General features: G+C 44.4%; 1 protein-coding gene across 1 annotated transcript in view; it reads left to right on the forward strand.

Annotated features, from left to right (window-relative positions):
* dis3l2 (DIS3 like 3'-5' exoribonuclease 2) overlaps positions 1-17,324 on the forward strand; it is a 44,136-nt gene extending 26,812 nt beyond the window's left edge. Inside the window, exons 12-20 of the mRNA XM_064339030.1 lie at positions 858-1,091; positions 5,768-5,847; positions 10,251-10,434; positions 11,221-11,307; positions 11,755-11,902; positions 12,314-12,444; positions 13,206-13,310; positions 15,075-15,179; positions 16,636-17,324. Coding sequence (XP_064195100.1) covers positions 858-1,091; positions 5,768-5,847; positions 10,251-10,434; positions 11,221-11,307; positions 11,755-11,902; positions 12,314-12,444; positions 13,206-13,310; positions 15,075-15,179; positions 16,636-16,737 — 1,176 coding nt within the window. The 3' untranslated portion in view covers positions 16,738-17,324. The remainder of the gene's footprint in view (positions 1-857; positions 1,092-5,767; positions 5,848-10,250; positions 10,435-11,220; positions 11,308-11,754; positions 11,903-12,313; positions 12,445-13,205; positions 13,311-15,074; positions 15,180-16,635) is intronic.
* Positions 17,325-18,196: the final 872 nt, after the last annotated feature.

Below are 18,196 nucleotides of genomic sequence, written 5' to 3' on the forward strand. Positions count from 1 at the left end.
TCAGCGGCCCTCAATTAACGCGTGACGGTGATTAATGGCTTCTCACATCTCGGCTCATTGCCCTGCGACAGGCTCCGCGTCACGCGGGCGGAGGCGATCGGGCCGAGGTCGCGCCCCGCCGACAGCCAGGCGTCGGGAGTGCGTCACCGCCCCACCTTTTTTTTTAACGCGGGCGGGGACGGGTGGCAACTTGACTTCGGCTGTCAAGGTCGCCTGAGAGACCATCTCCTGTGCTGGAGAACAGTGGTTAGCAAATGGTTAGCATTTAGCAAATGGGAAGCAGCAGTGAAATTTTATATTTTTGAGATCTTTTACAGTTTATTAATCTAATGACTGCTACCCTTGTTTGCACAGTGATCAGACTTCTAATGACTACAATATACCTATATGGCTAGAACTGCCCCGCTGGATGTGGTGGAGATCACTTTGGGTGAATGCAACGAGGGGCAGTCCCAAACCAGCTGTGTCTAACACACGGCCCTCTCTTTGGCGATTACAGCAGCAATGGACTGCGTGGCTTATGTAGCGGTGTCTGCACTGCCCATACAAAATAAAGGGTTTATTTATTCTTTGTACCCCAGACCTTTTTTCATTTAAAAAATTTTAATGGCGTGTTCTGTTCATAAGCCGGTCTAGCTAGTCGCTACACCCTCCCCTGTCGATTTAGGAGTGTGCAGACAAGCACTGCTTCTTTTATTCCAGTTAAACTGGCCTCAGTGGGAATTAAAGGATGTGCCTCTCTAGTAGCTTAAAGGGGCTTTTCACCCAAAAATGATTATAGGCTAAATTTGTTCAGGGTTGTGATTGTATCAGGGGACGTCTGTAATGCCTGTCTCCCTGCGTGCTGTTGCGCTCAGATCCTGAGCGAGTGGTTTGGGCGCTCCGTGATCCGCTCCTGCGTGAAGCTGAGCTACGACCACGCCCAGAGCATGATCGAAGCGCCGGAGAAGCTCTTCCCCGCCGAGGAGCTGCCCCCGTTTGACCCCCGCCACCCCATCGACGAGATCCACCAGGCCGTCCTCAACCTGCACACCATCGCCAAGAACCTCCGAGCCCAGAGGTTCCAGGGCGGGGCTCTACGTCTCGACCAGGTCAGCACCGCACCCTGACGCAGTCGCACCCATACAGAGAACAACCACACCCTTATACAGGACACTGACTGGTTAACGCTACACCCTTTCGTGGCACATTGACAGAGTAGTAGTACACCCTTATACAGGAGACTAACAGACTAACGCTACACGCTTAACACATTCCCAGAGTAATACCTCACCCTTACATAACACGCTGACAGTAATACTACATCCTTTCACAGCACATTGACGGAGTAATACTACGCCCTTCTACGGAACACTTACAATTTAATATTACACCCTTATATGGAACACATGAGGAGTAATACTACGCCCTTACACAGTCACTCATACCGTAACACTTCACCTTGACACGATCGCTGTCATACTGTACCCTGACACAGTCACATTCAGTGTCGTACTTAAACCCTGACAGGGTCGCACTAGTACAGACATGGTCACTCTCAGAATACCAGAATGGCTTTCTATGACATCAAATGCAGCACAAGAGTAGGACACGGGCCGCCTTATATCAAGCACCCAGCTGGAGTAGGACACCGGCCACCTGTGATATCAAACACACAGCAGGAGTAGAGTACTGGCAGCCTGTGATATCAAACACTCAGCAGGAATAGAGCACTGGCAGCCTGTGATATCAAACACTCAGCAGGAGTAGAGCACTGGCAGCCTGTGATATCAAACACTCAGCAGGAGTAGAGCACTGGCAGCCTGTGATATCAAACACACAGCAGGAGTAGAGCACTGGCAGCCTGTGATTTCAAATACACAGCAGGAGCAGAACGCTGGCAGCCTGTGATATCAAACACTCAGCAGGAGTAGAGCACTGGCAGCCTGTGATATCAAACACACAGCAGGAGTAGAGCACTGGCAGCCTGTGATATCAAAAACACAGTAGCAGTAGAGTGTTTGAAGACTGTGGTATCAAACACACAGCTAGGCCGTGGACTGCACACCGACAGACCAGGGGTTCATGTCCGATTTCAAAAGTTGACCAGTGACAGTGACAGGGTGTTGTGTGTGGGCCTCAAATTAAAGTTGAATATTTTGCGTGAGTGCTCAATGTCTTTTCTAAGTCATTAGCGCTTTTCCATTTCCAACGGAAGAGAAATAATGAAAGTGTTATTGTTTAAAGGGTTTTCGAACAAAGTGCTTTACAGATGAAAAAGGTTCAACAAGGAGACACACTGTGAGCACTGATCGGTTGTACATGCAAAGAGGTCCACCCACAGACCCACACATAAAACTGCAAAGTGTCACCACTGTGCTTGTGGAGCCGTGAAGAGAATACACAAGATGTTTTGCTACTCAAAGTATATGGGAGCATTCTGAAGAGTTTCTGCTCGAGTACTTCCGCTTAACGATATAATGTGTAGGACAGAAAGCACTTTAAGAACAATTTCCAGGATGCTGTATCCTCCTACAGAGGTGGCTGTGTTAATGAGAAAGATAATAAAGTGGATTTTCACCTCCTCCTGTGCCCAAAGTGTGAAACTGACAGGTAAGATGTCAACCTAATCATTCATCAAGATGGGATGCTTGAGCCTACTTGGAAAGCACATTTATCTAGAGTTTTTGTAGCGCATCCAGCTGAAGAGTAAAAGCACTGGTCTTTTGTGCATTGATGAACCCCGTTGCCCATAACTGAATCCTTACAGTGACATTGTGTAAGTAGTTGTAGAACCAACCAGGGAAAGCGTGTTCCAGTCAGTCGGGTATTATCCTGCACTTCGAGGAAAGGCTGCTCTTTGGTTGCTGGGGTCAGCCTACGTAAACCAGCTGTGAAGCAGCATGGTGAACATGGAGCAACGGCTGGCTTCAGACCTTGAAAGCGATGTCGGCGTTGGTCTGTGCCCTTTCAAACTGATGTATGGTGTCACAGCAATTGAATGGCCTTACAGTAGTGTTGGGCCTTTCAAGTTGAAGAATAAAGGAACATTTTCGCATTTTTCCGTAACTTTTGTACTCCGTATGTAAGGACTGGGAGCCTGTGGTGGTGTTTGTTATTTCTGTTGGAAACCCTGGAAAGCACCAAACTCTTGGTGCTGTGTGCGTATAGGGTATGGCTTTGAACATGGCATACCTCCCATCCCAATCCCAACAACTCTGCTGCCATGTCTTAAATATTGAAATATACCATTTTTAAATGCCACTTAAATTGGATGTTTAATAATTGTTAAGTACATTAATATAATGATCATTGTTCCAGAGGGAACACCACTAGGATTAAAACCATTTGTGACTCAAGGAGTGACTTTTGGTTATCTTTTAATACTCTGCCCTCTCTTCTTTTTTTACCTGATTTTGCTAAGCACTGTCAACGTACTGAAAATCTTTGGCTTTTTAGTAAAAAAAAGAAAACAATTAAGTTTATTGTGTAGAAAGCCCAAATTGGGCCCCCCTCCCCCGCCTCCTCCTTTTCAGACCTGCACTGACAGGTGTTTGAGATGTCACTTGGCTTCTCAAAGCGCTTGCCCATTGCTCCTGAAAGAGTTGCACGCCTGTCATTTTCCCATTGTCTTTAAAAGCCAAATATCAGTCAGCGTTTGAATAGTTTAACTTGGCTAATTAGTACCTCCAAATGTGTAAATGCAAGATAACCCAGGCAGCGCAAGGGGGGATTAGCACTAATACATTCCTGCAAATGAAAATTTTCATGTTTTATATTCAGTGTCAGCACCCACCTTTTTTTATTTTTATTTATTTCGGCATTTAGTTTTTTATTCATAAATGGAATATGCTAAAAGAATTGTCACATTAAGTGTGACAGCTAGGAAAATAACCGTAGAAAGGCAATCTTTATTTGAGGTGAATAAGTGGGTGGTTTGCTTGACATGAATATTAACGAAGGACATTCAGATAAATCAAATTACTTTATAATTACATTTCAACCGATTTTTTTTTTTTAAAGCTTATGTTAATTTGTTTTTGAAGAGATGTTGAACATTTTGTTCCAGTTTGTGCGTTCAAGCTTGGCCATCTAGATTATTCCCATGTGATTATTCCTATGTTCAAATGAGCATTCAGAAGGATGATTGATGATTGGTTGAGTACATTCATGGAGTAGAATAATACTCTATTTAAATTGGGGATTTCTCCAAATTTTCCAAATGTGCACTACAAGACAAAAAGTATCTGGTCCCTTAGTTCCAGTGAAGGCAAATCTTAATGCAGACGATGGCAGTGTAAGATACTGTGCTTCAACGAAGGTTTGCCGGTTCAGATTCCCGGCAAGGACCATGACATGGTACTTGGAAAATGGTTGTGAACACTTGCTAGCCAGATATATCACCATCCAGCCTGTATCAATTGGATACAAGCTAACAATTGCTACTCAAAATGCTTGTGTAAGTCGCTCTGGATAAGAGCGTCTGCTAAATGCCTGTAATGTAATGTAATGTAATGTTAATGCTGCAGCATACAATGGCATTCTATATGATTCTGTCTTCCCAACAGTTTGGGGAAGCCCCTTTCCTGTTTCAGCATGACAATACCTTGGGGCACACATCGAGGTCCATATAGAAATGGTTTTGTTGAAAATGGTGTGGAACAACTTGTCTAGCCAGGACTGAGCCCTGACCTCAACCCCATCCAACACCTTTGGGATCAATTGGAAAGCCCACTGCGATCCAGGCCTAATCACTCAATCAGTGCCCAACCTCACAAATGCTCTTCTGGCTGAATAGAAGCAAATCCCTGCAGCAGTGCTCCAACATCTAGCATAAAGGCTTTCCAGAAGAGTGAAGGTTGTTATAGGAGCAAAATGGTGGACCAACTCCATATTACTGCCCATAATTTTGGATGAGATTTTGGATGTCATACATTTGGCCATGTAGTGTATATGATGAAATATGTTTTATGTGCATTTTGTTCAGACTGTCTTAGTAAAATGGCTTTATATACTTTAAGTGATTTTTAAAGCACTGTGGTCAAAAATTGTAGCACTCCACACATTATGTTACAGGAATTTAAGTTCAGTGCTCCTTGAATTCACCAGATCTGCTACTTACACTCTGCTTACTCAATGTACTTATTTTGCACATTGGTGTACCCCATTGGGGCCAATCACTACTTTTTCAATACAAACTCATACCAACCTGCAACAGAAATGCACCAACTGCACTCAAAATTCTACAAAATTCAGTGGAACGAAATGGATGCAGAATTGTTTTGTTAGCAGAAGCCAGGAATTAATTGTGTTCATTGGGCACACATAATGTGTTCTGGTGGGGATGCGTGGTGTATATTGCCCAATGAATTGAGTTCCTTTGAGCTAATGGAACAGCACTTTTTGGACAAGGCCCCCATTCGGGTTTTTCTGTTTTTAAAATAATTTGTACCCATGAATATGCATGCCCCATGTCCGCCCTGCCTTCTGTGCACATGATGTTTGGCTTCTGTGAGCTCCGTGTTCAGCACTCCAAACACTTTGTTAAGCTTCCTCGAAAATAATCACGCAATCGCATTTAGTGAACACGCTCACGTGTCAGATTCACAGAAAGTGATGTTAGGCCCATAATCAGCTGTGTGTATTCACTATTCACAGACAATTAGAAGATCTATTTCAGTTCCATAAAATGGGCGTGCATTCAAACCTTTATCAAAGCTCTAATATTAGAACATTATGGGGTGAATGGCTTGTTCTCATCATAAGATGTTTTTCTCTGCCCATACAGCTGAAGCTGTCCTTCACCCTGGACAAGGAAAGCGGGATGCCCCAAGGCTGCTATGTCTATGAATACAGAGACAGCAACAAGTAAGCGCACGGTCATACTTAATATGGACGCCAGATTAAGCATCTGTGTGTCTATGATTTTTTTTTTCTTTTCCTCTTTTTGACTGGCTAAGAAAGTTTCCTAAATGCAAAGGCATGAATGTATTGTGATGGCAGGAGAGTGTGAGGCTCTGATCACCCTTAGCATAAGCCTTTTTTCCTGTGCCTTTCACAGCATCTGATATTTGGGCCAGGGTTTAGACCTTCACTGTAGTGGAGAAAACCACTCTGTTCCATTTGCTTTTGGATCTGAACCTTATTCATCAGATAGTTATAGTGCTAATAGGGGTTATCGATGCTATTGAATTGTTAGCCCTGGACTTCTGAGTGAATAGCATTGATAATAACTTTCTTCGTACATACTGTAGATAATGGGGAGAAACACTGTCGTCCCATGAGATAATTACCAGCCTCCTGTTACTGAGCAGGATGTGTTCTGACGGAGGTGACCTTGTGTTTCCTAACTTTGGCCCACATCGCTGTTTATTTCATCCTAGTTAAATAACATGGATGGTAGAGAAACAACAACAGCAGAACACAGGTGATCCTTGAGATTCGAGTGGAATGAAAACAAAGATGTGATATGACACTTTTAATTAAGAAGGTGGTCACAAACCTTTTTTTTTTTTGACAGTTCATATGCATAGACGAGATTCAGTAATTATCTGTAAACAGTGACTAATGGATTCACTGTATGCATGATTGAGCACATCTCCTTATTTTAATCTACCTGCCCTTAACGGATTTTATGGGCAGGTTTTATTAAAGAGCCTGCTTGTCGGTGCAGCTGTATACCAGAACATTATATGCCCCTAATGTGTGTATTTTACAGTGCCGCCTTCGTTCCTTAATGTTTTAGTGTTAGCAGGCTTTTGTGATGTCCAAGCGAACATTTCACTGAATTCACTGAAATTTGCAGACATTTCTCTGGCTTGGGACACTTACCAGAGTGTGGACCAGCTCTGGTCCTTCTGGGGTGACCAGTCTAATATGGACCAGCTGGGGTTACCAGTCTAATGTTGACCAGCTGGGGTTACCAGTCTAACGTGGACCAGCTGGGGTTACCAGTCTAATGTGGAAACCACTGGGGTGACTAGTCTAATGTGGAAACCACTGGGGTTACCAGTCTAACGTGGACCAGCTGGGGTTACCAGTCTAATGTGGAAACCACTGGGGTGACTAGTCTAATGTGGAAACCACTGGGGTGACTAGTCTAATGTGGACCAGCTTGGATTACCAGTCTAATGTGGAAACCACTGGGGTGACTAGTCTAATGTGGACCAGCTTGGATTACCAGTCTAATGTTGACCAGCTGTGGTTACAAGTCTAACGTGTACCGGCTGGGGTTACCAGTCTAATGTAGAAACCACTGGGGTTACCAGTCTAATGTGGAAACCACTGGGGTTACCTGTCTAATGTGGACCAGCTTGGATTACCAGTCTAATGTTGACCAGCTGGGGTTACCAGTCTAATGTGGAAACCACTGGGGTTACCAGTCTAATGTGGAAACCACTGGGGTTACCAGTCTAATGTGGAAACCACTGGGGTTACCAGTCTAATGTGGAAACCACTGGGGTGACTAGTCTAATGTGGACCAGCTTGGATTACCAGTCTAATGTTGACCAGCTGGGGTTACCAGTCTAATGTGGAAACCACTGGGGTTACCAGTCTAATGTTGACCAGCTGGGGTTACCAGTCTAATGTGGAAACCACTGGGGTTACCAGTCTAATGTTGACCAGCTGGGGTTACCAGTCTAATGTGTACCGGCTGGGGTTACCAGTCTAACGTCGACCAGCTGGGGTTACCAGTCTAATGTGGAAACCACTGGGGTGACCAGTGTTTTTGAGTCTGTGTTTCATACAGTACATATTTCATGAGTACAGATTTCCTGTTCGTAGCCCTTAAAGTGAAGAAAAAGTGTTTGGGCACAGCTGGGACCCAGAACAGTGTACGGAAGGAGGAGAACAAGGACTTTGCCTGATGGGTCTGTAATGGCCTACCTGTGCTTCACTTAACAGAGTTTGTTCCCCCTTTTTCTCAGTTTACTGAATATACAGTGCAACTTTCTTTTGTTTTGGGAATATGCTTGCCTATATAATAATGTAGCTAATTTGAGGGGAAATTACAACCTGGTTTTCATTTTGTGCTTTTGGAATGATTTAATGGAAATTAGCATTCGCTAATCCAGCGGTTTTACTGCAGGTGAGCTCCTGGCAGCTGGTGATAGGGCGCATTGTCATTTACACACTGACTCATTTAAATCCCATTGTAGCAGGTGATTAGGGCGTGAGCAGCCACAACAGGCAAATCTCACAGGTGCAGGAACATATGAGTAAGAAGCTACTGAGCAACCATCGCTTCCTAATGCTTCATTAAGTGTTACTGAGGTACTAATTGGTATTTTACATTTGACAATTAAAGCAGAATGTTTCTATGTTGTCGCAAACCAGCATAATGGCTTTTGCATTCTGCGAAAAAAAATGTTTCCCTTTGTCTCTGAGGTCATTTGAGATGTCAATAGTGCTTACAGGCAAGTCATGCCTGGGGTATGGTAGCTGGTTTATAGTCTCTGTAATCAATTGTGAAAGACTAGAAAAATCACCAGAAAAATATCAGTTGTGGATTTATTTAGTTTCCCAGCTGTTCGAAACCTTAGACTTGAAAAATTTTTACTGTTGCGCTGCCCCTTCCTCATTTATATCCCAAAAGCCTTTCATTTGACCAGTTTAAAATAAAATGAGCCTAGAATGGTGTTTGACTTCTTTTATTATTAAAATGCATTTCTCTGACCTGGAAGCATAAATCAGTGTGTATTATAGCTTTATGGAGAATTTATGAGGTTTCACTAGTCCTGTCACGCTTCTAGGAATAGTTCACAACTCGAGACCCAGAGCAATTACAGCATGGTCAGTATTAGAACCACAGTTGACACTGGTGTGGTCAGGATGAGAGGCGTTTTTGTAGTTGGCGCTGGCAGAGTAGGGATTCTGGTCCGTACAGCGGGAGGTGCCACTGTGCTGTGTTGTACCTGAGCGTGGCACATGACAACCTACGTAGACAAGAGATTTCAAGGTGGTTGAAGGAAAGCTGGGCCAACTCCAGCTTTAAGTGTTTAAAGAAATTTTACCACCAGAACAGTAGGTGACCCCACAATTATTCCAAAATGTGAGGCGAGTGGTCACGTTTTGTGGTTAAAATAAATAATGTGGTGACGTAAGCTACTGTTGAGTTCTGCATCCAAAGTTTTCGCAAATCTGCGGTGCTTGACACCATGAAAGACACTTGCTGATTATTAATCGACATGCTCAACCGTGAGCTCAGCTGGAAGTGGCCCAATGCTGCCATCTGCTGGAGTGGCTTTGAAACGGCAGCTTGCGGCTTCATCTGACCAGAGATCAACAGAGGCCTAGGGGGCTTGAAGGCAGTGGGAAGACAGGAAGTCAGCTCCCGTGGGTTTGTGTGTGGAGGAAACGGAGTGGATTCAGAGCCATGTCTGACTTGAGTCAGGAGAGATGGAGCATAGTCATATTGCAAATGTGAGAGTGGTTATGCTTTTCAGGATATTGTGCTTCCAAGTTGGCAGGTGGTTGCAGTATAAAGCTAAGCATTTATTGTGTCCCAGATTGACTTGGCCCAAACAGAGACCTGGTTGAATGTTGGCATGTTTGGGGATGCTGTCCCTTTGTTTTCGACTGATATTAAAGCCCGTCTTTGCTGACTGCAGACAGAATAGATGCGTTTTTGTCTTGGCAGTTTTGAATTACTTTCTTATTCGAATGCTTCTCATCAAGGAGCATTCATCGGAATACATACAGTTTCCTATTGAACATGACGAGCGCAAGTGTGGCTTATGTTATTTGTTATTAGATGACTGTAGAGCCTGTTTAAGCCAAAGTGAGTGTGTGCGCATTTCGGATAGAAACGATAAACATATGAGAGTGAACATGTGAGTATTCATTCATCCTGCTCTCTCCTGCTAGCTTTAGTTGAGTGAGCATCCCTTCCTCACCACTCACAGGTTAATTAAGATGGGCTTTCAAATGTGGGACAGAGAATGCTCCTCCCCCTCACCACTCACAGGTTAATTAAGGTGGCCGTTGCAGTGCGAGACAGAGAATGCCCCTCCCTTTCACTACTCTGTGGTTCATTAAGATGGGCATTGCTATGTGAGACAGAGAATTCTCCTCCCCCTCACCACTCACAGGTTAATTAAGATGGCCAGTGCTGTGGGAGACAGAGAATGCTACGCCCCTTACCATGCTCAGGCTAATTAAGATGGCTGTTGCTGTGGGAGATAGAGAATGCTCCTCCCCCTCACCACTCATAGGCTGAGATGACCATTGCTGTGTGAGACTCTTTATGCCCCTCCCTCTGTCTCCCGCAGGCTCGTTGAGGAGTTCATGCTGCTGGCCAACATGGCGGTCGCTCACCAGATCTACCGCAGCTTTCCCAAGCAGGCTCTGCTGCGTCGCCACCCGCCGCCCCAGACTAAGATGGTGGACGACCTGACTGAGTTCTGTGACCAGATGGGCCTGAACCTGGACTTCTCTTCTGCAGGGGCGCTCCATGTGGGTATCATCTAGCAACAGAGCCCCTCGCCTACATAGTCCCTACATGCTTCCCACATACTTCCCACAGGCCCCAATCCCACATACTAAACACCACTCAACTGCACAATACTCCACATACTTTCACACACATCACTACGTGGGTCCGTCCTAGATTACTTCAGAGCTGGCATGATCTAATCTGGTTCATGGTCGAATGTGTAAATTTTAATGTAACTCGGGTTTGATGAATGACAGCCAACCAAATTGCCAGTAGCCCGCGATGCAAAATTGATGTTCCGGGTATGGAGGTATTTGGGGATGTCATGTTTCACAGCCTCTAGCACCGTGTCATGGGCACCATAACGCATAAAGCTCATTTAAATCTCCTCACTCCTTGTTAACTTATGAAGTGAATAGAAGATGGCAGACCGTGTTTGGAGAGATGCGTTATCCTGATGCTGGGTTCTGCAGAACGTCGGCGGTTTCAAGGTGGCATCCATTGGTGATGGATCCAGCCTTGTTGTGCCAATATGACATGGTCGTTTAATGGTTAGTCATACATAAGGCTTCATTTTCCAACACTTCCTGACTTTAGATTCATTTAAATGTGAAATTACGCACACGCACTTAGACTGTGAGGTAAACTGCTGATATTTCTGCAGAGAACGGCTGTGAGATCTCACAAAGCTTGTAGCCTCCGTAAAGGAAAAAAAAAAGAAAAGTACTTTTGTGCTGCTGTCTTATATGTGAAACCATGTCGGACATAATCTGGGCTTACAGTCCCTCACTGGGTGTGTTTGACAGAAAAGCCTGAATGAGACGCTGGGGAATGACCAGTACTCCAGCGCCAGGAAAGAGGTCCTCACCCACATGTGCTCCCGGCCAATGCAGGTAAGAGACCGAGACAGTGTCGGTGCCCCTCAGAGTCCCTCCAGATCCATGGGAATCTAGAAAACGTCTCACCGCAGGCTTTGTTAACTTCAGAGTTTTCCCCTTGAGTTTCCTGCTGATCTTATAGCCACAATAATAGGCTGCATTCTCTCAGGTATGGTGGAAAAATCTTTTGATGACCTCTTGGTAAAAATTGAATTCATATTGATTTCATTCTGTGTTATTTAAATAAGTATAAAAAAGTACAAGGAAGATGCTTATTTCAGTAACATTTTACTGAAATATGCGTCTTATCTTTATCCAGGTCTGGATGAAGTGTTCAAAATTGTAAAGCGAGCAAGATTTATTTATTTATTTATTCTTTTGTTTTTTGTTCCGAGTATCTTTGTCGTTGTTCCATGTACTTCCTTTCGGCCCCCTTCCACACTGAAAGCTGTTCTCTTTCAGATGGCCATTTACTTCTGCTCCGGGGTTCTGAAGGACGAGCCCCTCTTCCGGCACTACGCCCTGAACGTGCCCCTCTACACCCACTTCACCTCGCCCATCCGCCGCTACCCGGACGTCATCGTGCACCGCCTCCTGGCTGCGTCTCTGGGTGAGCCGCTGGGTGGAGAAGGGGAGACTAGACAGGCAGGCAGGGTGGAGCAGGAAAGAGACTCGCTGACCAGGGTGCAGCAAGGTGGTTTGGAGGCGCTGCCCAAGATGGGGTGGAACAGATTTATCCTCCTAGGAGCAGGTCCGAGGAGCAGGAGGATGTATATCATGTTAATGAATTTCCCATTCATTGGAAAATGTGGAAATTTTGTTTGCATCTCTGGACGTGAATGTAGTGCATGGGCAATAAAAACGCCATTCTGAGTGTGCAAGTGGGCGAGGCCTTTGGGAGTTACAGTACTGTGTGGGTCTGTCTCTGCATTGTGCTCTTTCCATGCACAGCTGTACACAGGCTGTGGCCCCTGTGTGTGTGTGTGCGCGCTCCCACAAAGTCCCCTGTGTGTGTCTGCAGGGTGCGGCCCCCATATGAGTCTGACCGAGGACGATGTTCAGAAGCGGGCCTCGCACTGCAACGACAAGAAGACCGCGTCCAAGAGAGTCCAGGAGATGAGCTCGGAGCTGTTCTTCGCCGCCTTCGTTAAGGTAACCGTCCCTCAGTGACATCACACGCGTTCGCTCAGCGACATCAAGCACTAAATGCCTCTTTGGCACTATTAATTTTGCCAGAATATCAATTTCTGCACATAATGATGCCGGGCAAGTAGAAATATGACAGGAATGAGAACCAGAGTACATTTGGTAAGAATCATTCAAATACTTTAAATGTGATTTGAAAACGAGGACATTCACATCTGTACAGTGATCAATCATCACTAAGCAAAGTGCAAAAAAGTCTTCCAGCACGACCTGACTCCTTCAGCCCGTTGATGGGAACTTGCTACAGCACAGTACAAATGGTACTTTTTGTTGAGCTATGTGGGCACATACCGGTAGTCTCTATTGTATACATGCTGTTCATAAACAGGAGGTGATAATAAATTCTTTGATGATAGAGTAACAGTTATGCAAGTTATTCATTTTTTTTCCCTTTTAGCATCACTGGGGCTACATAATCTCCATAAATGTCTCAGATATACTTCATCACTATCTCAATTATACAGATGCTGGTTGGTTTGACCCAAGCTTTGGCCAAATGGTCCTTATGGTAGGCACTAGTGTAAGCAGTCTGATTGGAGATTGAAATAATGCTCCACCAAGCTGTTTGACCGCACGTGGTAGATGCCTCCTGTAAAGTCACAGTCTTTGTCCAGCTGTGTGTGGAGCTGCTTGTTGAAATGGGCTCCCTGGATTAGCGTGGTCCAGTGAGTTTCACTTGTCCTCTGAGCGCTTGAGTTTGCCTGCAGGAATCGGGGCCCCTGGAGTCTGAGGCCATGGTCATGGGTGTTCTGGACCAGGCCTTCGATGTGCTGGTGCTGAGATACGGTGTGCAGAAGCGCATCTACTGCAATGTGAGTATGACTGTGAGGGTTTGCACTGTCAGAGAACTGCGGAGTAATATGTCGTATATACAGTGAGCTCCATAACGTTTGGGAGAGAGAGATTGATTTATTGATTTGGCTCTGTACTCTGCAATGTTTGATTTGTAATCAAACAATTCACGTGGTTAAAGTTCAGATTCTTAGCTTTTATTAAAGGGTTCCACCATGTAGAAATTACAGCACTTTTTATGCATAGTCCGCCCAGGTCGCTGCTCCATTATGTTTGGGCCAAATGGCTTCACAGGTGTTTCGGATTAGTCAAGTGTGTTCATTTGCATCCTTAGTGCAGGTATAAGAGAGCTTTCAGTATCTAGTCTGGATTCTAGGCTTTTGATTGCCTTTTGAGTTTTTTTATTGGCATTTGCAAAAATCAACAATTTGGAACATCATTCAGAAGAAAGAGAGCACTGGTGAGCTCAGTAATTGGAAAGGACCTGGTAGACCAAGGAAGACCTCTACAGTTGGAGAAACCTCAGACACCTGTGCAACAGATCAGAAACACTCTACAGGAGGCAGGTGTGGATGTGTCAGTGACGTGCTGTCTGCAGAAGACCTCACGAACAGAACTACAGAAGCTGCACCGCAAGATTCAAACCACCAGTTAGCCACAAAACCAGCATAGCCAGGTTACAGTTTGTAAGATCTAGAAAAAGGCTTGTGGATAAATGAGACCAAGATTCACTTGTATCAGAGTGATGACAAGAGCAAAGTGTTAACTCACATGGCTGTACAAAGGACATCTACTACTGTTCTTAAAAGTGATTCATAGTTTACGTCATAGTTATCACTTAGCACCCACATCCCCTTAGTCAATAAAATGACGCCTAGGTTGACTGTACAAAAAGGCGATGAATATTTGGAAGGCAAAGTACAACTTTTGCAAGCTGAAGGTAAACTTTTTCCCTCTAAGTCAGTGTTTTAGGCCATACATCATTGCTCCATAAAGACCCTCTGGGCCCACTAAAACCTCTCAGCTCTCAAGAGTTAACCCACCCAAATGGACTTCAGTAGCCGAGTCAAGGTTTGCATGTGTAACTGATTCACCACCGTGTGTTAATGTGCACATCACTCGTCATATTAACCGTTTTATGGCACAGCATAAACGGAGAAAGGAGATGTGTGACCTGGAAAAATACAAGGAGCGGAACTGTACCATCTTATCTACTGCTGGAAGGAATTACCAAGCCTGTCAGCGCCTGTGATTTAGCGTCAGTGTGGCACTCTTCTCCAAAAGCATGAGTAATCGCATTTGTTCTGATAAGGAACCGAACGTGCCTCTTTGCATTAATTGAGGGGAAATCTAATTAAACAGCAGTGTAGTGGCATAACATAAATGCATTAGGCGAATGAGATGAAATGATTTGCTGGTCAAAGGTAAAGGCAGATTTTCACTTTCAATGGGCTGTGATTGGTGGATTGCTGTCCATCAGCTCCCAAACTGCTCGCTGTGTTTACAGTAGTTCTATATAAGGGCATTTTCTAAGTGAGTAAATGGTGTAAGAAATGCAGTCGCCCACCAAGGTTAGCGGGCGTTTCACATTTAGTGGGTAGTACATGAGAGGAAGCTGTGGATCTGTTTTAAGTGCCTTTTTGGCTGGACCGCAACAGCCGGGCCAGCCCTATAAATGTGAATTTCTGTGACTGAGTAACTGAGTGAGTGATGAAGTTACACCATTGGTCGGCCGGTCCAGCCATATGCTAGGTTTTGACCTGGTCTTGTTTGTTTCCTGACAGGCTTTGCAAGGCCTTGAGAACTTCCATTTCAACAAGGTGGGGAAGAAGCCAGAGCTCACTCTCATTTGGGCAGCAGAGGACCCAGAGCAGGGTTCTGTGCGGCAGGTAAGGGTTCTTCCCACGTTCGCCGAGGGCCCAGCAAGTGCCCACAGTCAAAAAAAGACCCTCTGCAAGCCGTCACTTTTCCTGGGTTCAAAAGGGTCGCCACAGGGGCGGTTCTGATGCCTGATTTTCCGATTACCACTCGGGTGAAAATTTTGGTACCGGCATACCAATTCAATGAGCCATCTGGCCCGAAATGATGTCAAAGGGGCAGTTTGGCCGGTGGGATTTCAAGCCTTTTGAGCTTCTGTGCTTTCAGTCTTTGCTCAATCCTACGGTTTTGTGCATGTAGCTAATTCACACAGTCCTGGGATACTGACCCCATTTTGAAGTTACGAAGTCCTTGAAGTCCATGACAGTAAATGGTTCTTGCAGCCAGTACATGGTGTAGCCAAATGACCAATCTGGAAATCAGGTTGCTGGTGAGGCACTTGCTGGTAAATTGATTGGTTTGTAGGAGTTCAGTGCTGGGACCTCGGATACGCTAAACGAAGATGCGGCTGCACGCCACCCAAAAATTCACCATGAGGTCACGTGATCATAGTCGCATCATGCAGAAATCCAGAGTACTGAAGTAAACGTGTGTCCCTCGGTCCCATTTTTTCTCCTAATCACTCTGACTACACACTTAGTCATTTTGCACATTCACAAGAGTCTTCATCTTGTACAAGGGTTGTCCCAGAACTGAGTGAGCCAAATTTCAGCGAGGAGCAGTCGCTGTTCGGTCCTCCGACGTTCCCTCAATAACGAGGAAATTAAAGTGCTGGCTAAAAAGCGAGTGCTGACCCAGCATGCATTGCGTCACCTAAGGCCATTGCCGGAATCGTTAAAGCATGGCACCCTAACCCTAACCACATTTAAATGCAATTTGACTGCCATGTCACGCCTTTTCAAAAGACAAGTATCGTGGTTATTCCAGTCTTGCCTTGTTTGCAAACAAGTCTCTGAAATGAGGCAATTTTCGTCAGTTAAAGTGTACTGATAACATGAATCTAAATTGCGGTATTCATTTTTTGTAATGCAAATGTGCTGGTTTAAAGTAGCTCACTGTGCCCAACCGTTAAGTGATATTCTTTTAAGTGGTGATGATTCATTTTTGATAATAATCAGTTCTTTGAAAATTCCCATCTGTAAATTCCAATTCGTCAGAGCAGACCAAAAGTGCATCCCACACAAATGCTGCTTTTTGTGCTCCCTGTCGCCCGCCTACCTTCCCTCGCTTGTGAGTGACTCTTATGTTAGTGACACTTATAACTAGCGTACCTCAAAACACAGGGGGTGTGATTAGGTGGTGAATTGGGACTGTGTGTGCGTGCGTGCGTGCATGCTTGTGTGCGTGCGTGTGTGCTTGTGTTAGTGCATGTGTGTGTGCATGTGTGTACATGAATACATATATGCCTCTGTGTGTCCCTGCGTCCACTGGATCTCCCTGCTGTAACGGATGCTTGGGTCTTCTCAGGAGATCTCCATCTTCTCCCTGGTGGAGGTGGTGCTGAAGGCGGATGCAGCCCCCATGAAGTACAGCGCAGTGTTGAAACACCCGACGGACACCGCATCATGAACACCTGCTCCGACTGGCACCACGCGCAACATACACATCACTACACCTGCATCCATAGAACACTCATGCATGTGTGCACACAACACACACACGCACATGTACACACACACACACACACACACACACACAAACACATACACACAGACACACACACACACACACATACACACACACATACAAACACCAATACAGCAGTGCTCTATGCATACAAACTACACACATGCATAATTAAAAAAAAAAATGTCAAGGCTTGAATGGAAATGCACACATTGGTTTTTACTATTAGTCAAGTGGTGTTTTTTTAATTTAACTGCTGCTTTTTAGTAAACTGTAACACTGTTGGTAAAGGTAGAGCTTGGCTGCCTTTGTCTAATTGAAAAAGGCCCAAAATAGTGCAATGAATTCAGATTTTTAATTTAACTGGAGACCAGCTTGGGTCCTTTTTAAATACTGCCAGTTCAGCTTTTTGAGCTGAGGAATTTTTTTTTTTTTGAATATTCAAGCTTTAATATTTCTTGAGCCATTTGTTTTGAATGTATGGAGAACAAGAAAATGTTCTTTCATAAATTTGTTTTATGGCAATAAAATTACATCGTTTGTATCGTTCCATCTAGATGTCAGGAACATCTTTAGAAAACCTGTTAAAAATGTGGATTATCTACAATTTTTCTTAGCCAGGGAGCGTCATCGAATTGTCCAGTCATTTGCTCCAGAAAGACAGCAGCCATGTTTTATAGAACTCATAGTTTGGTTCAACTTGCACAGTATTTTGTTTACATTGCCTCGTGGGTACAGTTAGCAGTCCGGTACACACACTTGTATTGAGCCTGGGCGGAACATTCTCCACGTTCACCGTACTTGCTAATAGGAAAGCTTTTCTGTGTACATTTAAAAGTTTACTTTGAATTCAGAATTTCTCTAAATACAGATCAAGTCGTCCTGCTGCACACAGCGACTGCTCACAGGTGTGGACTCAGTCTACTTGGACTGCATTTTCATAAATACTTGAAAATATTCTATTTCAGGTCTAGGGAGTGTTCCATGGATATACTCATGTATATTGCATCCTGTTAATGGTCCTTATGTTCATTTCTTAATTTATGGTGTATGCGTTTTATGTGTTTAGCTTTTTTTTATGCAACAGTTCATGTTGAATGTTGAATGCGTCCTCTTGTATACTCAAGAAGTACAATAGCTCCTATAATCTACCATATGGGCGTACCTGCAAGATCATTTATCAACTTCAAGTAAAGCTTTGTAGCTGCAGAGTTTGATTCTTTAAAAAATATTTATTTACTCTACCTGGATCGATGCACCTATGTGCTCATACCTGACTTATGCAAAGATGTCACAGCTGACCTGAAGTTTAGGACTAGTGCCTCCAAGTGTGAAATTTAACCAAGACCTTATGCGCTAGACTATGCAGTAAAATGTCCAGTGTTAATTCAACTCTTAAAAG

Source organism: Anguilla rostrata, chromosome 6 (assembly GCF_018555375.3).
Source record: "Anguilla rostrata isolate EN2019 chromosome 6, ASM1855537v3, whole genome shotgun sequence".
Taxonomy (NCBI): domain Eukaryota; kingdom Metazoa; phylum Chordata; class Actinopteri; order Anguilliformes; family Anguillidae; genus Anguilla; species Anguilla rostrata.